Source organism: Emys orbicularis, chromosome 8 (assembly GCF_028017835.1).
Source record: "Emys orbicularis isolate rEmyOrb1 chromosome 8, rEmyOrb1.hap1, whole genome shotgun sequence".
Taxonomy (NCBI): domain Eukaryota; kingdom Metazoa; phylum Chordata; order Testudines; family Emydidae; genus Emys; species Emys orbicularis.
In genome coordinates this window covers 95993339-96019881 of record NC_088690.1, presented here as the reverse complement: position 1 = coordinate 96019881, position 26543 = coordinate 95993339, and the positions used below count along the sequence as shown (strand labels likewise).

The following is a 26543-nucleotide window of genomic DNA, read 5'->3' as shown; positions in this document are numbered from 1 at the left end:
CATCACCAACTTCCACATGAGTTACATCCACTCCCACCAGGTCTGAACATGGCTCATTCATTAACTTGAGCCACAAAGCAGCTTTCACCTAATGTCTAAATAAAATAACAGGAGTACTTGTGGCACCTTAGAGACTAACAAATTTATTAGAGCATAAGCTTTCGTGGGCTACAACCCACTTCTTCGGATGCTATATGCATCCGAAGAAGTGGGTTGTAGCCCACGAAAGCTTATGCTCTAATAAATTTGTTAGTCTCTAAGGTGCCACAAGTACTCCTGTTATTTTTGCGGATACAGACTAACACGGCTGCTACTCTGAAACTAATGTCTAAAATGAATAAGGAGAAAAGAAGGCAGATTTGGTGAATGCTATGAAAGTACTTTCACAGGGCATGGTTTTATTCTCCCTGGTGTAAAAACAGGCTGCTGGGGAGATGCTAGCATTCCTCCTGAGGGGAGAAGTAATGCAAAAACTACCCAACTGTCTGAATTCACAGAACATAATTATATGAAGAGATTGAAATGACAAGTTTGATGGTTTTGTTCTATGTGACAAGGCTGACGTTAATGCTGTTAAAAAGAAGAAAAACAGAATTGTAATGGTAATGAACTTACCTTCAAATGGTTCCTTTCAACGAGTTGGATCCAAAGAGCTCTGGAAACTTTGTGAAGTGATTGTACAAACTCTATAGATGTAGGAATCACTTCTCCCGCCTTTGAAATTCTGTCCCCTTTGGGACATACTATTAAATGGGGGTAGCAATGGAGATTTAGGTTAGTTATTGAAATGGAGTTTCTATTGCTTGTCTTTCTTCTCAGAAGGACGGAAGTCAATACAGCAATAAAAACCTGCCTTCTATTTCTATGTGGTTCTAGCACTATACGAGGATGCTAGAGACCTGGATTCAGTTCCCAGATCTGCTACAGGCTTCCTGTGTGACTTTAGGCAAGTCTGTTAATGTCTGTTCCCCATCTAGAACAACACTTCTTCCCCCACCCCCTTTGTCTCACTTGCCTTTTCAGATTGTAACTTCTTCTGGGAAGCAACTTTCTGCTACCATGTGTTTGTACAGCACCTAGCCAATGAGACTGTGATATTGGTTGAGGCCTCTAGGTGCTACAGTAATATAAATCATAATAATGACTGATAGCAGCAAAGTCATTGTAAATGAGAATTGTTAGATTGGGTATTTGTTTCAGAGCTTAAGCTTCCAATTTTGGCACTCATTCCACATGTATATTTGTATCTGATATTTTCATTTGCATAACAGAATAGTCTGTCTGCACACTGCCAGAATTCAAGTACACATAGTACAAGTACCATGTATGTTTCAAACCATGCCATGTCTTCACTTCTTACATGTAAGAGAAGCAAAATGATGTGCACTACCACTTGAACAGCAAAAAATCCATAACAATAGTGAGGTGATTGAAGCAGTATGAAGCCATGTCTACACTAGGAGCACTTTACCAGAATAGAAATCCTGATACCAGCAACGTTCCTAGTGTGGATGCAGCTATAACAGCAAAGCTGCACTTTGTTCCAGAAGAGCAAAGCAACCCTTCACAAATGGAACAAGCTATTCCTGTAAAAGTGAAGTTTTGCTGGTACCTGTATAGCTGTGTCTACACTAGGGACCACACGTATGTCAGTCAGGGATAACAACACTTCATGCCCAACCGAAATAACTATGCTGGCAAAAGTCTGGAGTGTAGAGTTGGCCTAAGTAAACATTTGCTATCAAAGAAGTGCAATAGTGGGAGAATTTAAGACAAAGGCTAGGGTAGACACAGCCCAAGCCAGCAAGTTATCTATAATAAGCCTATAATCGTGCCAAGTTGCAGTCCTGAAACTTCAATGACAGCTTCACTTATCTGTTAAAAAGTTAAGTAGGTCCGGCAAGATATAATACGCTTCCCTGGTCTCAAACAATGGGAGTTTGTAAGTTATTGCATAGCGTGCACAATGATTCGGAATTGAGAAATCTTCATGCTTGTGTGTGTCACAGAGGTTGAAAGGAAAGGGAATATGGCTAAAATGAGATACATTTATAAGAGAAAGGGTCAACAGATCATCCTATTCATATCTATACAGGCTACTCCTTGTCTTTTGTTTTAAAGGGGAACTTAGTGCAGGTGAGATACGATGGATTGACCAAACTAGAAACAGTTTAGCTAACTGAAATGGGTACAACATGTGCAGCATGAGCACAGATTGTGTGCCTCAAATATAATCTACAGAAACCACTTCTAGAGATGAGTAGATAGCTCACTGTCTTGAGTCACCCTTTGTCTCGATAATGAGACTGAAAACAATTCTGAAAACCTTTAACTCAGATAAACAGACCTTTGCAGTCAATAGGCCTACTCATCTGACTCAGGACTGCTCAGGTGAGTACAGGTTGGCAGGATTGAAACCAAGGCTGTGTCTACACTTAAAGTGCCACAGTGGCAAAGCTACAGTGCTGCAGCTGTAGCGCTTCAGTGTAGCCACTTACTACAGCAAGAGGAGGCGTTCTCCCATTGCCAGAGGTAATCCACCTCCCTGAGATGTGGTAGCTAGCTTGGCAGAAGAATTCTTCTGTTGACCTAGTGCTGTCTACACCAGCAGCTGGGTCAGCTTAACTATGTCACTCAGGGGTGTGGATTTTTCACACCCATGAGCAACGTAACTGGGTTGACTTACCTTTGAGTATCGACCTGGCCCAAGATTGTAAATTGTGGTGGTGGGTTAGTGATGGGGCCTCCTGTCTATTATGGTCAACCCATTCATTTCACATAGACCACCCAAAACCCGATAGCTGTCAGTGGCCTGTGGTCACTACTAAACTTCACTCAGACCAGTCCTCAAGGAGGTGAAAACTACTGAGCAAAACCATGCAAAGCGATCTTAATTGAAGGTGAAGTCAGGCAAAACTCACCCACTTGGTTGGATCTAGTTTCATGTTTAACTAAAAATGGAGTTTTGTTCACTGAAAGAGTAGTTGAGGGTTCAAGACCCCCCCTGGTGTCTCTAGGCCTTTGGCAGGCCGTGGGCCTTATGAAATGCTCTGGTGGGCCGTGTATGGCCCATGGGCTGTACGTTGGGCACCACTGTCTTCGGCAATGAAGACAAGTCCTTTCTTTTCTCCAGAAGTGTCACTTTTGCACCTTTTAAGAGTTTGCTTTTATGATAAGGAGAAGTAACTGGTGCAGCAGAGTTGCAGCTCCCCCTTTTTCACACGTTGACACTGATCCTCAGTCTTTACTCCTCTGTGGCTTTGCAGGGAGTGGGAGGAGGATGTTCTTTCAAAAACCTCAGTATGGTTTGAACACTTGACTAAACTTTGTTCAGACTTTTGATGGAGCACAAGGCACAGAGCCAGTCTAGAGGAGTTAGGGACAAGTGGGCTTCACTTTCACATGCTTCCATTAGGAATGGGTCTGAACAGAAACTATGGATCCAAACACTTCTGAACATTGGGGTGTTCAAAATACAGATCCGGATTATAGATTTTGGCCCATCTCTAACTGATGTCAGGGCAGCACAGGATGGGACCAAGGGGCAATGGCACCAAAGAGAATTAAACAAATATTTACAAACTGAATCAAAAGCCTCCAGTGGGCAAGAAGTCAATTTGGAAGATCTCCAGATTTGGGTTTCTTTTTCCTAGTGATGAATACCTTGTTCCTAGAAATAAATCACTGCTCCAGAGCAGACCGTAGTGAGTGCATAAACATCTACCAACAGGCCAGCCACTGCCTCAGTGTGCCATTGCCTTTAACCCCCCTCATGCTATTGTACAAATAATCCAGTATGTGAAGCAGAATAGAACTGCAAGCACAGCTTGGATCTGTGCAGCCATTTACATTGACTCTCCAGTCCGTTCACTAAAGAGTGGCTATGCCTCTTCTCTGCAGCATCTCTGCTTCTCGATGTCCTGCCAAACCTTTTGGGTGGCACATCTGGGTCTAGATTTGTTTTTCACAGCTCATTTACAATGTTCCAGTTCTATTTCTGGTCATCTGTGTCTATCTAGCTGACAATGACTGCAGCCCGATTTCCCAACACCCACTGGACAGAACAGTTTCGAACGTGCTCTTGAGAGTCTCCCCGTCAGAGGCCAGCATTTTAAAGATACTTAGGGCCTGAATCTGCTCTCCATTGTGCCAGCGAGACTCAGGAGTAACTCCATTCCTGTCAGTGAAGTTACACCCATGAAACTGAGATCAGAATCAGGCTCCTGTTATTTAGTCCAGGGAAACTATGCCAGTCTGGGAGGAGACTACGTGGTTTGGATGGTTTTCTGTATTCAAGTGGACAGGTGCAGGGAAGAGAGATTCCAGGGCATTTCCAGTGTAGAATTATCAACACCGCAGCTGGGAAAGTCACTTGAGTGAAAATCCAAATGTACCTGAACCAAGCCATGTTTGAGTCTGCCCAAATCATCCTTAGGACTGTGAATCTGACTCTAGCAATCAGAGCAGTAATGTGCTGGAGGGGGACTCCGAGAGGCCTCTAATTAACATCCTGCCACTAAACTGAAAGGATTGTAGTGAACTTCCTACGTCAATTAAGCTCACTTGCACACTGGATTCTACCAAAAGGCATTCTCTGAGGATCATAAATACTGAACAGCATTTTTCCCCTTTGGAATGGGCCAAAACACACCAAATAGGAGGTATTTTCAAAAAATGTCCCAAGAGAAAGTATCAACAGACCTCTTTGCCCGACGTCTCCGCCAACACACATACATGGGGCCTGATGCTCTGGCACACTAAATCCCTTTAACATTGCCAGAGCATCAAAGTGGATGTAAAGGGGACAGCAATGGCCCCTGGGAATAGCTGCCATGCAGAGGGTCTCCCCAGTTGGCCTACAGCTGGTTTCTGTGGCATAGTTCTGTGCCAGCACTGATCCCATGTTAAGGGAGAGAAGGGGCATCGTGGGGGGAAGGGATTTGGCTGAAGCACACTCCTTTCTGGCTATTCCCTTTCTGGCGTGGCCCACAGAGGAGATGGGAAAGCAGAAAGTAAGTTAGATCACCCCAAAGGCATTAAGTCCAGGACCACAGTGACCCTTCACACCACAATGTGAGATGGATTCAGTATTGACGCAGAGGGAAGGATTCCACCTATTTAAACAAGGTCACTACTTCTTGCAACACTCTGTGTCATTCTTGAATGTCTCCTGTCCACGCATGTAAGATCACCAACTGGTTGGAGGTCCTGCAGTAAGCAGACACTATGCAGTAATTAAGGACAACAAACTGGAGAGAGAAGGAAGGTGCTGTTCATTTCTTTATGTTTACTTACATAGCTGTTGCCTTTTCCATGAATACAGTTGTTGGGAAAGAGGGGAAATCCACACTAGCGTCCTTAGTTTGGTTCCGCCTAAATCATTGGCAACGTGCACCCTTGCAAATGGGATTAAAGGGAAATTCTGTGGAAATGCATTGTTCTGATGCCTAAAACAACCATGTGTTCATCCTGATGTATCCCAGCCAGTTTGTTTGCTCCGTTCATCCAGCTGGCAGGACACCACAAGTCAGATCACGCTGCTTGTCATGAATGGCATTCGACGGAATTGCCTGAGACTTGGTTTATCCAGAAATCTGTCTTCATCTGCCTCATTGTTCTTCCTTATTTGTCCTTATTTCTTGGCATTTTTAATGTGCCTTCCTCCCTCCTTTCTTTTAATTCCAATAATATGAGTTATGCAATCTTATAATAATCCAGCATCAATAATGGGGAAGTTATAACTAGCTCATTTAACATAATTATAGTGCACATTTATCCCAGCTATGAGGAGATGCTTTGAACTGCTTCCATACAGATAGATAGATATTAATTTGCCTCTTGGTTTTGTATGGCGGGAGATTCAGATGTTTGGGATGATTGCCACAGCTCCGCTAAAGCCAGATGCAAAACAAACAAAAAAAACCCCAATTCAGCCAGAAAGATTACTTCTCCCACTTCCCTCTCAAATGCACCAGTATTCTGGAAAGCACAAAGGGCCACATTCTGCTGTCACTTACACCCTGTACTACTCCCCTGGAGCCAGTGAGGTTGCACAGAGTACAAGTGAGGGCAGAATCTTGCCCAGAGAGCTTATTGTGGTGATAAATCACGGAGCTCTTGAATCTCATAGCCTTTAGTTTTGGCCTGTTGCATTCTCTCTTCTCCATCTCCTGAAGTCTCAAAATAATGCTTTACATTGGGACCAGACACTGACTGCATTAAAGACACCTACCAGCCCGATATAACTGGACTAGCTCACTACAAGTGGTGGGCAAGCTCATTTGCCATAATTTCTACCCTTCAAACACTGTGATCTTAAAATACCCACTCAAATGTGAGTGCAGTATAAGGGTCACATTCCACTTAGGCAAGACAGAAAAAGGGAGCTTAGAGAGAGGAAAAATGGAAAAAAATAGAAAAAAGGGGGTGGGCATAAGGCAATGTTATGACAGACTGAAAAACAGAGAGATCGGGGAAGGGGGAGCCTCTAGCTAGCTTCTTTTGGGGGAGAGAGGGGGATTCTCCCCTCAATGTCTAGCACAGGTTCCCTGTAGCTTAACAAAAAGTGGTTTCTAAAATTGAATCATACTTGGGGGGGGGGGGAAAACACACACACACACTATATCCATTGAAGTCTTGGGAAAATGAGTTTACAAACACAAACCATCATTGCACACCCCAAAAAGAACATGCAAGGTTTGCAAGACATGACATTCATCCATTTCTACTTGGCGCCGTAAAAATGTGACCAAAGAGGAGTTTAACATTCATACTTAATTACCCCCTTCTTCCACACAACCCTCTCCCCCTCCCCCGCAGTAACGATTGGGAGCATTCAAATAGGAGAATGTGATCTGGCCCCAGGTTCCATGGCATGTTTACACTTTGTCCTTTATTTATTTTAAAGTTTTGAATCAAAAATATACGTCTAGATAAATTTAAAAGGTACACGCAGCATAAGAAAAAAAAGGTGCTCCTGCAGCCTGCATTCCTGTTTTATATCAAAGTTCAGGATCCTTAGAATGCGTATGTGTATGTATACATAAGAGAGAGACACACAGAAAGGAACATTGAATGTAGGGAATTTTTCAAATGTATCGCCACTTCCAAAGTTATCTGGGTTAAACTTTCTGCCACTACTGATACTCTGTGAAAATTAACAGCCGTTCTCAGAGTATCTCAAACTAGGGAGCGGGGCCTCTGGCTAGAGACTCGGAGGTACCCACTAGGATACACAGGGGATGCTACTTCTAGATGCATGTTCTTCATTACTTTGCGCTACCAATGACTTGATTTCTGCAGTTATACTTAACCCATTTAAAAACAGGCTAAACAGGTTTATTTTCAGATGCTGCTGATACAATCCTAAGAGCAGGCAGAAACCAAGCGACTGGTGAAGTGGTGTCTACACTGCAATTAAAAACCCATGGCTGGCCCGTGCCAGCTGATTCGGCCTTGCGGGGCTTGGGCTCACGGGGCTGTTTAATTGCAGTGTAGCTATTCAGGCTCAGATTGGAGCCTGGGCTCTAGGACCCACAAAAGTGGGAGGGTCCCAGTACTCTCAGCAAAGAACGTCTTATCACTGGTTCTATAAAGTCACCCTGAGCACTATCAGCTGCATTGTCCCAGAGACACAGAGCTGTCTCTGTGGGCCATGAGTGGACAGGCAGTCTCTGATGTTGTTGTACCACAGCCCACAGAGATCCTTAAAGGTTGACATAAGGGTGTTGATCTATGTCCTGAAGTGGAACAAGTGGAAGATGCAGAACTTTAGTACATGCTCTTAATGATTTTTCCAGCCAAGGAGAGGAGCTGCTGTGTTCTGCATGGGTTTGAGTTTCCATTGTACCTTCACGTTTAGCCCTGAGTACAGTGAGTATAAAGTCTGGAGGTGGCAGCAATTGATCACTGTGAAATCTACACATGAAAAGTGCTATGTTAGCCCTTGAGGTCATTATTATCATCATCATTTCCTGGCCAGATGGAGGTGAAGGAAGCTACTTCCCACAACTGTTGCTCCCGTGATGTTCAGGATGAGTACTGGGTCCTGTAAAATGCAGATATTTGTCACTATCTCAATGAATGGAAGGCAAATGCACTTCATCAGCGAGTCTCCTGATGTACTGTTAACCATAAACCCATGAATAGGTGAAAAATCCAGCTGTGGAGAGACGGGATCAATGTACTGTGGATACTGAACTAAGAAGCACTTCAGCAGCATCATTAATTATTATTACCATAGAAGTCAATAAGAGTTTTGCAGCTAACATCAATAGGCATTTAATCTGGCCAGAAGGGCCATCGGTGTGCTCAGCTATATAAAACCATGAGAGAGAGAGAGAGAGAGAGAGAGAGAGAGAGAGAGAGTCTCTGCCCCAAGGGGTTTACAGTCAGCATTAGATTCTCTACACCAATTAAGGAGCAACAGAGCCGGAGAAGAGATTAATGGAAGGGTAAGCAAAAGAAGAGGTCTAAAGAGGGATTTGAACAAGGGAGGCCACTAGGTCAGTGCTTCTCAAAGCCGGTCCACCGCTTCTTCAGGGAAAGCCCCTGGCAGTCCGGGCCGGTTTGTTTACCTGCCGCGTCCGCAGGTTCGGCCGATCGCGGCTCCCACTGGCCGTGGTTTGCCGCTCCAGGCCAATGGGGGCTGTGGGAAGGGTGGCCAGCACATCCCTCAGCCTGCGCCACTTCCCGCAGCCCCCATTGGCATGGAGCGGCGAACCGCGGCCAGTGGGAGCCGCAATCGGCCGAACCTGCAGACGCGGCAGGTAAACAAACCGGCCCGGACCGCCAGGGGCTTTCCCTGAACAAGCGGCGGCCCGACTTTGAGAAGCTCTGCACTAGTTGACACAATAAGAGGGAATCTGTTCCAGCCATAGTGAAAAACGTGGTGTGGCAGAAAGGCACTGAATTTTGAGTGTCAGGAGAAAAAGGGGAACAGTAAGGACTGAGGAATGGGGGGAGGGGTTGAGTGTGAGACGAGGTGTAGAAGGAAAGGAGATCAACCATGTAGGTGGAGGCAAAGCTGTAGACACTGAAAAAGAAGGTGAAAATGAACATCTTAAACTTAGTCTGGAAAAAGAGAGAGAAAAAGCTAAAGAAGGGATTCAATGGGGAGAGATATGGTCAGAACATCAGGACAAGACGATACTTCATTTGTAATGTTTTGGGTAGACTGGGGAGCTGGGAAGGCCATAGAGATAGAGGTAAAGGAACTAATCAATGTACATGCCAAAGTTTAACAATTTGGACAGAGAGGGGTGATTGTATTTTAGAGGCATTGCAAAGAAAGAAGCACCAAGATTTGACAGGAGCCTGGATATGAGGGTGAGGAAGGACAAAGAGTTGTTGAGGAAATGAAGCCTGGGATGCAGGAAGGACAATCCAGCATAATTCTTTTACACTGGGAGCTCTACAGAAACTGAAGTATATGGTCAAATCTACTGTATCCCTCAAAGACAAAGCCTTAGAGAGACCGTGTGATGATATTGACAAGGTTAGGGAGGGCATGTTGATCACAAGTGAAAGGAGTGGCTAGTATAGGAGGCGATGCCTGGAGATGGATTAAGAGCCATGGTAGTGATTAGCCAAAGAGTTCTTTCCCACATGGCAGGCCTCAGCAGGTTTTTATATGCATTAACTTTAGAAACTAGACTGACTATGAGCAAAACAAATAGTGAGCTACACCCACGCCCCACTGGAAAGCCTCTATATCTAACTGAGCAGGTGCCATTGCCAATCCACTCTACAGTCACAATCCATACAGTATGAAAATTCCAAACTCCTCCACTTCCTGGGGGTTGACTTTGTTCACAAAGAAAATAAGAATGAGGTAATATCAAGATACTCCCCAGGTTTAGCTGCTCCCGGAGTGCCTCCCTCCAGATTGCTCAACCCACTCCCTAGATCTTCTCTCCTAAGAGTCACTCTTGTCTCCCACATATCTAGGTGGGGTGATGAGTCGCCTGACTCAGCAAGTCAGCAGACCCTGCTTAACCCTTTTCTAGCAGGATCAACAGCTACTAACAAGGCCAGGGGTCTCACTCAAACATTGCCAGCCTGTTACACTATATTGAGTATTTCTAGAGGCCTTGTTGGATTTAACAGAAGTGGTTAATGGGTTTGACCCATATCTTGTGTTCACGAGGTGCTAAGAGCAGCGGTTCTCAACCGGGGGTCTATGGCCTTCTGGGGGCCCGCAAGCCCTTTCAGGGGGGCCGTGGAGCCCCACAGCTGAAACCCAGTGCCCCGAGCCCCAGCCCCGAAGCCGGGAGCAGCGCGGGGCTGAAGCCAGCAAACCTCCTCCACCCAAGCCAGGAGCAGCGGGGGGCTGAAGCCGGGAGCCTCAGTGCCCCTCCACCCCCGCTGAAGCTGGGAGCTGCACTGGGAGCCCCCCACCCCCACCCATACAAAGCCCCTAGCTACCCCCTGCCTGCACCCTGAGCTACTCCCCTGCCTGCACACAGCCCCTAGCTACCTCCTGCCTGCACCCTGAGCTACTCCCCTGCCTGCACACAGCCCCTAGCTACCCCCTGCCTCCACCCTGAGCTACTCCCCTGCCTGCACACAGCCCCTAGCTACCCCCTGCCTGCACGCTGAGCTACTCCCCTGCCTGCACACAGCCCCTAGCTACCCCCTGCCTGCACGCTGAGCTACTCCCCTGCCTGCACACAGCCCCTAGCTACCTCCTGCCTGGTTTTAAAACTTTTTGAACTGAGTCCCCACTTTGAGTGATATTTTTGGTTGCATCCCCCCACAGCCCAGACAGGCTGGGTGGCTTCCTGAGTGAGTCAGGGGGTGGAGGTGGCGCTCCCTCCCTGGACCCTGCTATGCAGAGCTGGCATGAGCCCCACCAGCCCTTGCCCCCCCCAAAAAATAGAAGTAAAACTTGCCTATGCCCAAGCCCCGCTCTGATCCCCGCTGGACCCTGGTGTTTTTATAGCATGTTGAGGGGGGCCTCAGCCAGAAAAAAGTTGAGAACCCCTGCTAAGAGGACCACAGTCATACAATGTTACTAGAGCTTTCTTCAATACAGCACCACTAATGCTGTTCAGAAGAGAGTGGGAATTTCACCTGCTGACAGCAACCAAGAGAGTTGGTTTCCAGAGTGTGACGGGAATATGCTGGTATCAATACACACTTCACTATGAAGGTAACTAAACAGAGGTGCCAGTGAGAAGTCTGATGACATTCCTCAGTGAATAAACTAGATGACAGTTTTGATCCTTTCTTTCAGCCTGTTGACATTTAAAGCTGCATTGGCAGATACAACCCGGCCTGATCTGACTACTTCTGCAATCAGATTAAAATTTATTCTCTTTGTTAAGTACCACGGCATGTATAAAATAAGCTAACCTCATGTGGGCTCTGCACAAACAAATATCTCTGTTTCTTTCAGATATTTCAGACCCTTTTTGTGTCCAGATTTGAATTTAAAGTGAACTGATAGGTTCTTCAAGCTACATCTACCAGGGCCTTTGCAGCCGTGTATTATCTAAGGGAGACTGACAGTCACTTTTGGCTCTGGACACTTTGATATACCTTGAAAGTTAAATCTTCAGTTAATAAATGTCCCGCCTGCTTAGGTGTATTTAGTTCTTAAAATAGATCGAAATCAGAGCAAGCGCTATGCTTAAATTATGCACGTGAAACGAAGCACTGCATGTCATTGCCACACATGCACAAAACTTCATTTCAGTGAAGAACCCAACAGCAGCATTTCCATGTTTGCTTTTTAAAAATGACTCCAGGCTGGAGAGATTGAGCTTGACATTTCAACATGAAGTCTCTGGTTATCTCTAGAACCATTCTGCAGAGCTTTGTTGTGAGCATTTTCTTCCCGACAGCACCAGTGATGTGCGAGGTGCTCTAACGACAATAAGACAAGGTCCCAGCTCTCAAGAGCTTATGAACATAAAGGCTTAGTTAGGTCCATTAAACAATGGCCGACTTTGTGGTGGGCGGAGGTGCCAAGCAGGTACATTGGGAGGCATTGTTTCTCAGGCAGTCACAATACCTCCCAGAGGTTCCCAGCACATAGAACATGTGTGTAACACATGGGGAAAAATGTGGGTCTTGTCTTTCTCTAAGTGATTCCACAACTATGGATTGTGACCCCAGTCATCAATGGATGGGGTCATGAACACATCTGAACTGCTCTACAAAATGGCATCCTCCAGTGGTGTGACCTTGCACGCACCATACGTGCAAAGTCACGTTGCACAGAGGTTGCCATTTTGCTCTACAGTCTAACCTTGAGGGCATCATACATGTGAGATCACGTTGTAGGCCCATGTTGCTCTGTTGCTGTCTGTGGTCACAGGAATCAATAAGTCCGAAATGGGGTCATGCAGGTAAAAAGTTTGGGAACAGCTAAGGCCTGGTCCATGTAAAACGTAAGAGACGATTGCTACCAGCTAATGGAGTTATCCCTTTAGCTCAGTGGTGTCCAAACTTTTCCTGTCGTGTCCCTCCCTTACCAGCAATGGAATCTGTCCATGCCCCCCACCTCCACTACTGCACAGTTGGCTCAGCAGAAGAGTTTGGGCTGAAGGCAGAGCTGGGGACTGAACTGGGGATGGGGGGGGAAGAGCTAGGGCTAGAGGTGAAAGTAGACTAGGGGTGGAGAGGGAATGAGGGCAGAGTTGGACTAGGGGTGGAGCAGGGGGTGGAGTGGAGCTGTGGCCAGGACTGGAACTGGGCTGGGGGTGGAGCAGGGGACAGACTAGAGCTGCGGATGGGGCCGGAGCTGAGCTGGGTGGTGCTCCCTCCCAACATCCCTCATGGGGGCTGGCCCCAGCCCTGCTGTAAGTCCCCCTGCATGCCCCACAGTTTGGGGACCACTGGTTTGGTTAAGTGGTAGCAGCCTTGATCAAATTCCTGGGGTTTAATCCCCACTAATGACCCGGGCCCTCACTGAGCCCTCTTTAGTAGATGCCACATGCATTTCCTACTGAGACCGACTAGTGAAAAATGGTGGCAAGGCTGCATGTGCGTGGGACCCATCAACAGGTAGCACAGATATTTCTGGTTTCTCTCTATTTCAGGCCAGCTCTAGAAAAGGCAAGAATTACTGGGGACACCTGTGGCTGCAGCACCACAGTTGATTGTATTGGGCTCATCTGCTGTAATGCAGTGAAACTGTTGCAAGGCAGCCAGGCTTTTCACATCATGTTTGCATTGATCAACTTAGATTAACAGGGCAACTTACTGCTCAGTTCTTCATTCAGAGGGGCTAAAACAACAGTGCTTGGATCCAGGGTTAGGCTGGGTTGGGCAGATGACGTTCTGGGATTCCAGGCAGAACCAGGGCTAGATTGTGCATTGGATGGTGCCAACATGAGTTTTTAATGCAATCTTGTGGACTCTCTTAGGTTTGCAAGGGCATAACTGAACATGGATTAGCCAAGTCAGAGAGAGCTCCTGGGCGGGAGGACAAAGGGAGACACAAAGTAAAGGGCACTGAGGCTTCCAGAACCTTCTAAAACTACAGTTCTGAATTTTACAGGGGCTCAGCACCTGCCACTGAAGCCAGCGACACCTGTGGGTACTCAGCACCTCTGACAAATGAAGTCTTGTAGCTGTTGGGCTAACATAAGTCATTTAAGTTGCAGGTATAAGATTGTTTCACCCTTACATCCTCAGAAAGAGAGAGACTGACTGACTGTGCTCAGAAGATGAATATTAAAGCCTCTTGTTTCAACAACAAATTCTAGTGACTGAAAAGAAACAGAGCTTGCAGAGTTTGGACTTTGTCAAAGAACTTTAAGGCTACACAGAGTTCTTTCATTGCCTTTCCTTTTGCACAGATGCACTTCAAGTATTACTAAGCCAGGTGCATGCATGTTTACCATTAGCACATTTTACAGTACAAAATGAATTACTTAATTAGCATTAAACATTAATATTAATTGCTTCATGTTTCAAAATACTTTGAAGGTGTAAAGAGCTATGAAGGTATTACAGGAATTTCTTCTTTTCCTGGTTCCCTTCTCTGTAGTAAGTAGCAATGATTACATAACTATTCATGTAGAACATTCTCTTCCCAAGTTCTAGGTCACTTTCTGATCTTTCCCAAGCTCTAATTAACTTGGAGTCTAATCTTTCTCTGGGATCTTACCTTCCTCCTAGAATGCTGCTGGGATTGACTGGTTTGTGTACATGAACTGCTAGCCCAATCCTAAGTTTTGACATATCTTTGCTAGATTTGCGGTTGTGGAAACTTGTATTTCTCCACACACAAAAAGCAACCAAACACTTTCAGTCTGAATGACAAAAACAAGAACAAACATGAAATTGCAATAACATGGGTGTGGGTGTGTTGCCTGTTGTATGTTGGCTCAGTGCTGCCTCCCAACACCCATGGTACATTTAAAACCAGACCAGAAAAAGCACTAACAAATGTAGAGAGTAGGGAACAATCCTGCAGTGACAGGAGCTAGTTGACTTAAAAAGTCTTTTCCATCTGCACATACACCATCTCCACAAACTAGTTATCTACTATCACAAGCCCAGTCGAGCCCCTCCTCTTGGCCACTCACCAGACTGCTGTGAGGGGACCCAGCCACTGGGTTCTACAACATTATTGCTATTTCTTTAATAGCACAAGTCTATACAAGAACAATAAGGCTATACACACTTCCCTTCCCCAATTTCCTCACCTTTCTGGAGCATTCTTTGCACTGGGGTCAGAATCCTTTGGGGCTGTCCACCGTCCTTCTGTCTCAGTGCATGGTTGTATTTGGCTCTTCTTCTCCGACCTTGGTCTGTCCCGTTCCCCTCTCCAGCTCAAACTTCCTGTGTGTGTCCCTGAGTCTTCCCCTTTCCATCTTCTCCAATTCCTCCCCTCCCTGTTGAGGGAATTTTGAGAGAACTGTGTTGCCCTAGGAAGCAGTAACTCTTCTGTTCTCCCCAGGCAAGGCCTATTGAGGTGCTGATAGTCCTTAACCAATTGGCTATTGCCCTGCTCTGGCAGGGCCAGAGACCCAGCCCTCCACTAGCATATTTACATAGGGGAATTCAATGATACAGCAGTTTTCATAATAACAACTTAATAATCAACCAGAATTTCATACAGGTTCCCCAAACCCTCACACATACCAAGGGCCAAATTCTCCTCACATATTGGTCCTGATTCAGCCAAGCTCTACAGCATGAGTTTTAGTCACATTGAAATCAATGGGACTTGAGGCTATGCTTATGTACTTTGCTGAATTGGGATCACAGATCCCATTCCCCTCCACGGGAGCTCTTGGGCCTCAAGTTAGGAGGTGAGCTCAGAATATTTGCTTTGGAGCCACGGAAGCTTTCGGAAATAAAAGAACCAAGCTGGCCTTTTGGAAGTATTAGTGGTTGAGCTACGGTCTCAAGAGGGAGAGCGTTTTTTACAGCCGCGCGGAGCTTCAGTTTTGACAGACTGTGCTGGTGAAGGATGATGGGAGAGCAATTTCATTAATCACTGGGGGAGCAGCTCAGCAGAATCTAAAAGGGAACACAATTGTCAGATAAAAACATTGTTTAAAATAACAGTTTAGCTCTGATTTGGGGGCGATAGCCACTTTCAGTGGAGAACAACACCACTAAGCACTTTCCACAGCAAGCAGTAACCAGCCTTAACTCCCCACCACCACCCCAGCGAGTGGGGATTCCTACATTACAGATGGCGAAGCTAAACAACAAAGATGTTAAGTGAGGCACTTCAGGCCAGCACAGCCAGTACTAGGACTCCAAAATTCCTGACTTCCAGGCCTGTGCTTGGCCCACTAGCCTGTGCTGCCTCTCCAATAAGATGATAATGATGATGATTTACTGTATATTGGTTATTATGTGAGAAGCAAGACAGGATCTGGGAGCAGGAACCAGGGACTTAAATTTTTTCCATTCATACTAGAGTTTAGTTTAGATTTAATTTAGGGCACATGAAGGTAAGTTGATTTAATAATAGTACTTAGCTCTTACATGGCACTTTTCATCCATAGATCTCAAAGTGAGGTCAGGATCATTATACTCATTTTGCAGATGGGGAAACTGAGGCATGAGGAGGGATGTGACTTGCTCAAGGTCACCCAGCAAACCAGTGGCAGAGCCCGGAATTAAACCCCAGTCTCCTGAGTCCTGGTGCAGTACCCTAGCCACTAGGACACACTGTCACCCAGCCCTTGACTGCCCTAGGGACTGAAATCCACAATTTATCCATAGAATGGGCACAGCCTGAGCAGTAGCAGTGGAAGCTCCCCACTTCAATCCTCCCCACTGCCCAATTAACATGCCTTGCTCCTCACCTAGAAGTCCACTTCTAGATAGTGATATGAATTATTCAGTCTCTATGGACCAGACAATCCTTGGCCTCTCAGCCTATGGCAGCAGATTGCTTTTGAACAGCTCATGTCAATACATGTGAATGCCACTTTAATAAACCAGGTCATGCTGCAAAAAGTACCTATAATGAATTAAACACATTTGCCAGCTGCGTTACACTTAATGTGCAGTTTCTCCCGCTACATAAAGTTGCAAAACCCAAAGAATGGGGAGAGTTAATCTAGGGCTCCAGAGACAAGATAAAAGAGATGAAGAGGCATTTGCTGGTGCTATCTTTAGCATTAGCAGTTTCATTTAACTCTGATCTGGACCCTGGAGCCAAGGCGATGGGACGGCGGTTCCAGAATGTGGTCCTCCCTCAGAACGTTTGTTCTACAGCATGTGGGAGGTGACTACAGAACACCTGGGGCTTTATTGTGCCTGACAGGCACAGCTCTGGGTAATTGTGGGGATTAGAGGTTGTGGAGCCTCAATAGAACAGGGGAACCCCAGACCATGTGCGGAGGGAGGTGCCTGTGACAACCTCCCTTGAGGGGAGGGAACAGCAATGCACCTTTCTTTCGCTCTTAGTTCTGCTATCAACACAGAGGAAGAGGAATAGACCTTACCCATGCCTCCACCATGCCCACTTCAAGGCTCCCCATGGAAGCCCTAGAAGATGACATTTCCTGTGTCTGGGGAGCGTAAGGATGGCAGCTGTGCCCAGCCACTGTGAGGAGAGGGGCAGAAAAGTCCAAGTGGTCGAGCCTTCTGTGATGGGTTACCCCCCTTCTTTGGGGTGCCACTTGGAAGTGGGGTACCACTGAGCCCACCTGACCCACTAGCCTGGGCTCCCTTGACACTGTATTGCTGACGCAAGCCAGCCAAGCCCTCCCCCTCAAGCTTCAGACTGCACTTTACCAGCACACCTACAGGTAGGGACACACCCCAGCTGCAGCTTTACACACAGATGCTGAGATCAGCTCTGCATGGGAAGGCTCAACTAAGGAATTTCCCAGTACTCAAGTGCACGCCCCCCACTCTAGAGGGTAGATCCAAATCTGTACCATCTTGTGCTGCACAGAGAATTGTACAGTGTAAACTCGTGAAATTCGCCCCCTCCCTCAATGTGGAGAGAGATATGCAACAGCTTTTTGCCCCCCCGTTATGAATTCCACACACTGGGTTTTAGACAAAACAAAACAAGTTTATTAATTACAAAAGATAGATTTAAAGTGATTATAAGGGATAGCAAACAGATCAAAGCAGATTACACAAAAAATAAAACAAAACGCAATCTAAGATTAATATACTAAAGAAATTGGTTACAAGTAGCAAATTCTCACCCTAAATGATGTTTTAGGCAGATTGCAGAGACTTGCTTGCAGCTTAAAACTCCAGAGATTCCTTTCACAAACCAGACACCCTCTAGCCTGGGCTCAGCCCTTCCCCCCACCCCAGCTCAGTCTCTTTGTTTCTCAGGTGTTTCCAGCAGCCTTCTTTACTGGACAGGGAGTTAGTGAAGAATGAATCATGATAATGTCACTCCCCTGCCTTAAATAGTTTTTGCATATGGTGGGAATCCTTTGTCTCCCAGTTGGTTCCCAACCCTGGTTAGTGGAAAAATACTAGTATTTTAGAATATCAGGATTGGAAGGGATATCAGGAGGTCATCTAGTCCAACCCCCTGCTCAGAGCAGGACCAATCCCCAGACAGATTTTTGCCCCAGATCCCTAAATGGCCCCCTCAAGGATTGAACTCACAATGCTGGGTTTAGCAGGCCAATGCGCAAACCACTGAGCTATCCCTCCCCCCAGAAGTCTAGTACCAGGTGACTTGGTCACATGACCCTGCAGCCATAACTCAGAGGCTGTTTGCAGGGTCCCCAGGAATGCTTCCCGATGGGAGATTAGCATCTGCAAAGACCTACTGTTTTCCCTAATGGTCCTTCCCAACCGGCCATCCAGACTGATTGTATTCTATCTGGTGAGTGTTCCCCAGGTGTAAACACATTTGTAATAGATGCATAGGCAATATTCCTAACTTTAGATAAAAAAATGATACATGCATACAAATAGGATAATCATATTAGTAAATCATAACCTTTCCAATGATATCTCACATGACCCATCTTGCATAAAATACATCTTAGTTATGCCATAATCATATCATAACTATATCTCCATGAAGAATATGGGGCGTAATGTCACACCTTCTTGCACAGATCTTCCCAATACTGGCACATCTGCTTGTCTGGAAACAACCCAGCCTTTGTAAAATGTATCCCAGGGTTGAACTTCCCTTGGGGGCTGGTGGTGTTCTTTGCACCTTCTTCTGAAGCACCTTGGTACTGACCACTAATGGAGACAGGATACCAAACTCCATGGATGACTAATCTGATCCAATGTGTCAATTCTAACGTTCCTAACTGATCAGACACTACGCAGTTTAGATTTCTTTCAGCATGAATGACTTTGGAATGGATGATAGAATAGGGTCCTTTGCAAGTGGGAGGGGGGAATCTCTTTTCAAGTCCCTGCATCTCCCACATCCCAAGGGAGGGTCCTAAACACTGTGCTATAGAGTCTCTTTCTCTCTCTGACCCAGTGACTATTTAACTATTTATACAAAGTGGAACAGCTCTAACAGAAGAGAGACCCACCTCAGAAGAGCCAACAGCCAGGGCACTCTTCTGAAACTGAAGTTCCAGTCCCTCCGCTGAACCAGGCAGAGAAGGGACTTGAACCAGGCTCTCATCTATCCCAGGTGAACGCCCTAACTATTGGGCTATTGGCTATTCTGAGAGTCCCTCTCCCCAGCCACCACGAAAAACTTCAAAAGATCTCAGTTTCACCCTGATGCAGAGTGGGAACAACTTTCAAAAGCTCCAAAATATTTGCAGGGAAGAGAAAATTGCTTCCTACCCAGCTCTAATTTTTTTTCCTGGTCTTTAGACCTTGGCTTCAGCACTCTGGGCCACCATGGTATGTTGTATCTATAACCCAGAATGGATCAGTGGGATATTTTTGACTTATACTTTTTCAATCTTTGCATTGGGGGAATCAGGATACCCCTAGAACCCTCTCTCAAGTTCAGAGTTCTCAGTGAGTGATCTATATACTTCCACAGAGAACGGAGCTGCCATTATTTCAAGAGGCATAACAATTGCAGGGAAGGTACTTGAGCATATTCCACTAGGAACTGTATAATTGCAAATAAAAATGTATTAAAGGAAACCTATTTTAGAAGATGCATAGCCTGTGGAACCCACTGCTGCAAGATATTATGGAGGCAAACAATATTGTAGGATTCATGAAAGGATTAATAAGAGTAAGAAGAATAACATCTGCAGTTACACTAGCTAGGATAAACTTTATCAGCTATATCCACCCTCCTTCTTCACAGCATAAAACCAACAACTAACTGGCTCAGGTTAGAAAGAAACCTCTCCCACAGGCATGCTATTGCAAAATTGTGCAGCATAAGGGTTTTTTCACGTACCTCTAAAGCATTTGGTTTCGGCCACCATTGCAAATTGGATACAAGAGCAGATGGACTACTAGTCTGATACAGCATGGCAACTGCTGTATTAAATAGCACCAAGACGCTATATTAAAATAGCATTATTAAATAAATAACGTTTAGCAAGCCAAAACAAGGATATTCAATAAGGCTGCTGCTTCTAATGTCACTCTTCCCTCTGTGCTTAGAGATTGTAGAGGTCTATTGGCAGTGCTCTTTATTGTAGGTAATACAACTTTTTACAACACTCAGGCACCTGGAATGAAATTCACCCCTATTCAGAGAGCCTATACAGTACTTAAGTCAGCTGGCCCTCACACAGGGTTATTTTGTGGGTAGATTACAAGCCTTAACCCTTACTGCACTTCCAACTTTTTAGTTCGTTTTGCACTTCAACCAGAAGCATACGGTACAAATTACAGTAAATATAAGTGAAACCCAAAGTCCACCAGTGTTATGTGGAGTGTAGTAGGACAGTACACTATCTAATAAAGCTGCTCACCCAAGGTGTTTCCACCAGCCTGGAATACAAGCCCCCCACCTCATTTTCTGAGCTGATGCAGATGCTTGTTCCCTGTGCTTGTCACACCAAGCGCTGCACACCTGGAACCGCTGCATAGCAAGAAGCAGCCTTTGGCTTATCTGTACTCGTCTTCTTCCAGGAAAAAATCTGCAAGGTTGCTTTCAAACTGTAGCTCCTGAACTCAGGGCAGCGAGGCCAGTGATGGCTCTGGGTTTGATTCAACCATCCAAACAATCCATTGCACTGTGTATTAAATTGAATTTTTGGAGTGGATAAAATATGATTCAGGTCAGTAAAGTGGATATTTTAAGTGAACTCTAGTTTTACTTAGGAGACTGTTGTATGGAACAATGCGGGAAGGTTCCCTCATCTCTTCTGATTTCAGTACATTTCTCCCTCCTACCCAGATTGAACAGTTAAGAAACAATAATAATATTAATAATTATTATTAATAAAGTGCCCCCTCCTGAAATGCTGAGCAGGTAAAATATAATCTAAAGCCAACAGTTAAACCATAGTGCATAGGATACTGAATAAAAAACTAACTAATAAAAAGCCTAATGATGTGGGTTTATTAATATGAAAACATTGTGAGAGGATCACAAACTCACAGGAGACAATTAAGCCCCACAAGGAGGACAGTACAGAGAAAGCAATTGCTCATTTCATCAAATTCCTAAATATTGAACCTGATGTGTTAGCTGCACTGGTGTCAGTCAGGAGTTCTCCTTTGGGGCTTGTCTTCACTAGAAAATGACATCAATTAAGGATGCAAATGTGAGGAGTCATGTTAGCTTACACAACGATGACCAGAACTTTGTGTCAGCAGGTCATGAGTAAAAGCTAATGTTTGTTTCTTATCCTGCAGGTTCCCAGGGCCAGAGCCCTGTACAGCTACAGAGGACAAAACCCTGGTGAACTGAGGTTCAATAAAGGGGACATCATCATATTGCACCGACAGCTGGATGAAAAATGGTACCTGGGAGAGATCAATGGGGTCAGTGGGGTTTTCCCAACCAGCTCAGTGCAGGTTATCAAACAACTTCCACTGCCACCACCCCTGTGCAGAGCACTTTACAACTTTGATCTGAGAGAGAGAGATAAAAATGAAAATAAGGACTGCCTGACATTTCATAAGGTAAGGTTGCCTTTCCGCAAGTCAGGGGCAGGTATTTTAACAGCTGGGTAGTTTCTCAACCCTGGGTCCTGTCGTCAGCACCATAGAACCTTGCAGGTCTATAGAACCTTTCATCTAAAGATCTCAAAGCTCTATACAAACAAGAATTACACTTCCCAGCACCTCAGTGGAGTAAGCATCATCCCCATTTTACACATAGATAAACCAAGATGGAGAGGTTGAGGGTAGGGTTTTCAGAAGTCCTCAGTGTTAACCCAACTCTAACCAAGCATTGAAGTCAATGGTTGAAAGTCCCACCTAAGTGACTTCCCCAAGGACACACACTGATATTTAGAAAATGAGTGGAAATTTGACAGAGGTGGAAACAGAACCCAGAAGCCTGATGTTCAGTCCTTTGTTTTAACTTCTCAACAATGCTCCTTTAGTCAATTAGCTAATAACCAATTAGCTGCATTATTCCCTAAACTATGGGAGGGTTTGCCTTGAAAGATGTTTAGTTATATAATAAAAGGAGAATGACTTAATAGTCAGGGGACTGAGGTCATCTATGCACCATCAACATATTCAACCATTCCTTTAGGAACATACATTAGTGAAGCAACACCTGCATGGTTCTACAGACATTTGCCATCTGTCATGGTATTCTACTGAAATCACAGGACTTGCATTTATTCCTTTTAGAGGAGATATTTTTCAAGGTAACTGTGCTTCACAGCAATGTCAACACTTCCTAGTATGTCAAAATTAGGTGAAGCATATTGAATCTAGCTGAGAAACCAATGCCTACGGGCTCTGATGTCCTAACAGAAAAGTCACCTGTTTTTCTTTTCACTTGGCAACTCAGCCCCTAGTGCTGTTGCTAATCAGTGACAAAAACAAGCAGTTCTCTAGAGTGGCTTAAGGACAAAGTTAAGAGGCTTGATGGACAGGGCTGGGTGAGGGGAAGGCTGGGGGGAAGAAAGTTCAAATATCCAAAAACCAGCTGTTATCTCAAACTGGGATGAGGCGGAACCAGAAGAGAAAGTAAGTTTCACTGAAGCATCTGCTGCTGCTCACTTTGCATTGTCACTTTAAAGTGTGGTTTCTAATATTGCTAACAATAACACAGGGGACACGGGGAGCCAACAATATTTTTTAACTGCAGATGCTTTCCTCTCTTTCATGCCATCTGGTTTTGTTTTCTTTTTTGCTTTATTTGTCTTTGTTTCACTGCTTACTCATTCTATTTATTTGCTTTTGGAGACAGCACTCCATTTCCACGCCTACAGCTCAGTTAGCACACGGAGCGTTATCGTACATATAAAACAGGCAGATGCTTCTTCGAGGAGGGGACAACACACTCACTCACTCACATCCCTGTCCCTTGCAATGTTAGTCAGACAGCTCACATTGTATGTTCTCACTGAAGGATACCAGCTGCTGCAGTGATTCCCTTTAATATCACCCATCAGGCTGCACGAGGTCTATGAAGCTCCCTCTGTGCACCCAACCGCAGCAGGAGGATTCAAAGCTCAGCATACCCTGCATACCCTCCTCTCTGCTGCTCTATTCCCCTCTTGAGGTTATTTGCACCCCAGCGGGTGCTAGTAGTCAGCAGAACCCAGGCACTGCAGTTGTGACAAGACCCTTATGGGTGATGCAAGAAAGGAGAGGTTCTGTGCACCCATTCAGAGTGAACCACAATCTGGCCCTGGATGTTTATGCAGTGATTTAAGTCACAGTCCAGATGACAAGCGCTATCAAAGTGCAATGTATTATTATTAAAAGAAACATCTGGAAAGGGGGCCCGATTATCCCCTCTCCTTCATCTTGTGTAGTCATTTACACCTGCGCAAAAGGAAAGCAAAGTTCTACCAAACTGTAATGGAATCCTCATCTACCCACTTTGCATAGATGCAAGTGACGCAGGCCAGAGGGGAATTAGGCCAAGACCATTCTGCTCTCAATTGGAATTTGAGAATCAATCAAATTTTACTCGAAAACTTCAAATTCATTCAAAGGAAAGAAAAATGTGAGTTTGGTCCCATGCATTTTTGGACTTTTTCTCCCAGCAGGTATTTTAAAAAGATCAAATACAAGTATATTAAAAATGAATAACATTTCATTTCTGCTGGGTTGCACAGAAAATGGATCTTTCCAAAGGATTTTTAGCCACCAGTCGATACAAAACTAGTTTTGCTCCAGAGTATTTGAAGTACTGCAGGTCCAATAATATTAGGATATTTCAACTCTTGAAATATTGGTTTATATGAGTTTCTTAGCAGTACAGTGCCAATTGCCTGGAAACTTATAATGGTTTATATTTGGTACATATCTGAAATGCCATTTTCCTTATTTTATTCATGCGTAGTAATTAAAGAAGAATTTCCACATGAAGGAAGTCTTTTAAAAAGTCATAAGCTCACTTGCTTTTCATGCATTTTCCATTATTTTTTGTTTCATGGTCCTGATTTAGCAAAGCATTTAAAGTTAAGTTAAATGCACACTAAGCATAGAGCTGAATAGAGATGGACTTAAACATGTACTGAAGGCTAAGCATGTGCCAAAGAGCTTTGCTGAAGACCTGTGTTCTCTATAGTGGACATACCTCTGAGGCTGCTTAATGATTTTTGCTTTGCAGCAATTACGGGTCAACCCCATCTTTCCACCTACTATCTGCCTATCCCAGATGGGAAGGTTGGTAACAATATGCTTCTGCATTTCAGGGCGATATCATCACAGTGATTAGCAGAGTTGATGAGAACTGGGCAGAGGGCAAGTTAGGTGATAAAATAGGGATCTTCCCCATCTTGTTTGTGGAGGTAAGTGAAGCACATTCAAAAATACTTATTCAATCCATTACCACAGTAAGCAGTTGACACGTGTATTCACTCCCACCATACTGAATGATGCTCCTCATGTGGTCCATGATCCTGGAGGGTATTCTCTGGTTTCTGTTACATCTCATTTAAGTGAAGAATGGTGGTTGGAACCTAAGGAGATACTCTCAAACACTGCTCTGTCAATGTATCTCACCTCCTAACTGGAGGACCACAACTACCAATGAAGGGGTAATTCAGTCTTCATGGCCTATTCAGTCTTTGGCATTTTGCTGACACTATGAATAAGGGTGAGGGTGACATGATGGGTTTTGTGATGTTAATAATTAGAAATAGTTGCAAAATTTAAATTGAAATTCTATTTTAAATGGGGGGACCCTTTCAACCAAACTGAACACTTTCATGGGAAAAAAAAACATTTTTTGATCAAAAAATGTTAAGTGAAAATTCTCAAAATTATTCATCCAAGTTCCATTTTGTTTTGTGTTGTTTATGGGGTGGGGGGGCATTTTCTTTCACATTCACTGCCCCGCTACTCATCATTTCCAGTGGGAAAAAATGAAATAGGGTTGTTTTTCCCCATCAAAATAACATTTTTCAAATGTTTTTCAAAATTTTATTTCAAACATATTTTTGGCAAAAAAAATAAATCCAAAAAATGTCATGGAAAATTTTCATTCCTTGCTAATTTTTTGACAAACTAGACTTGCCTTTTTTGATCAGCTCTATTAATACAGTTCCACTAGGAACTGTAATGAGATCAACCAACTGATTTTCCATAAAGCACAAAACATCTATCAGATAGTAACAGCCTTAAGTCACTACCAACCTGCCCCAAATTTGAAGCAGAGATTTAGAGAGAGAGTTTTAGAGAGATTTAGTGCATTATCAATCTCCTTGGCCATCTAGTCTTTCCCCAGTCACAACATGTTTTGTTTAATACTGAATTGGTCATTAATGATCTCCCTAAGTTTAGCTTGGGCTATAAACTGTAAATAGCACACAAACAAATCAAAATACCTAGACACAAATGGAGATATTATTAAATTAATTACAGAAAACATTTGTTACTTATTCCACAATTACTTTATAGACAGACACTAGTAAAAATATTACTTGAAGTTCTAATAGATTTTGTAAAATGTCTCTTCATTTCATGAAATAATTTTGACTCGGGTAATTACTTACTTAATCTGGCATTAGCTGGAATAAATTAATTACATCACTGGGGAATTAGACATTGATTATGGGAAGGGCAAACCTAGGGCTAGTTTGGGAGATACAGGACTTCTTTTGGCTTTGGCTTTACAGACAATGATCAGATCTGTGTTCCACTTTAACCAAACACCTAGTGTTAGGGGAATTTCAGATAAATGGTTTTGGTTTTAGACTCATCTCTAATTACTTACAGAAATTACAATATTATACATAACACTTATTTCTGTAAGTACTTGGAGAGGAGTCTAATATATGTATAGCACACACACAGTACCTGTTTTAAACCTTGTTTTAAGAATGTGTCTTTGGGATTGAGGAGGAGGGAATATAAAAACAACCTATTCTCTTAAATGATGATACTGTAGGGGCAATTACCTGTTCCATGCTAGATTGATTATTTTTCATCCTAGGCATTAGGCATACTGCTTCAAATGAGTGGGCGAGAATCTCAAAGTTTTGCAATTCTTTAATGTCAGCAGTAAATCATGATTAATTTCTTTGGCAGCCATTGTGGTAAGAAACATTGCCACCACATGCCCTTTGATATTAATATTGAGGTAATAAGCAGTTTCTAAGAAACCCTGTTGAAATACAGGCTATTTCTACACTAGTTTATGATGGCAGAACTTACGTTGCTCAGGGGTGTGAATAAACCACCCGCTGAGTGATATAAGTTACACCGACATAAGTGCCGGTGTGGACAGGGCTATGTCGGTGGGAGCGCTTCTCCTGCTGACATAGCTTCTGCTGCTCACGGAGGTAGTTTTATTATGCCAACGAGAGAGCTCTCTCCCATCAGCATAGAGCGTCTTCACCGGTGCAGCGGCGCCGCTGCAGCACTGTACATGTAGATATGCCTTAGTCTCTATGCAAACTGAGGGTCTGACTCTGCTCCCCTTAAAATCAGTGGTAAAAATCCCACTTCTTTCAATGGGAGCAGGATCAAGCTGTGAATGTTTTGGTCTAAACCAGGGGTTCCCAAACTTGTTCCGCCGCTTGTGCAGGGAAAGCCCCTGGCGGGCCGGG

At 44.4% G+C, this 26543-nt stretch overlaps 1 protein-coding gene across 1 annotated transcript in view; it reads left to right on the top strand.

Annotated features, from left to right (window-relative positions):
* The window catches only part of SH3RF2 (SH3 domain containing ring finger 2), a 79027-nt gene that overhangs the window by 12556 nt on the left and 39928 nt on the right, over window positions 1–26543 (top strand). The window contains exons 2-3 of the mRNA XM_065409809.1: window positions 21211–21480; window positions 24186–24281. Coding sequence (XP_065265881.1) covers window positions 21211–21480; window positions 24186–24281 — 366 coding nt within the window. The remainder of the gene's footprint in view (window positions 1–21210; window positions 21481–24185; window positions 24282–26543) is intronic.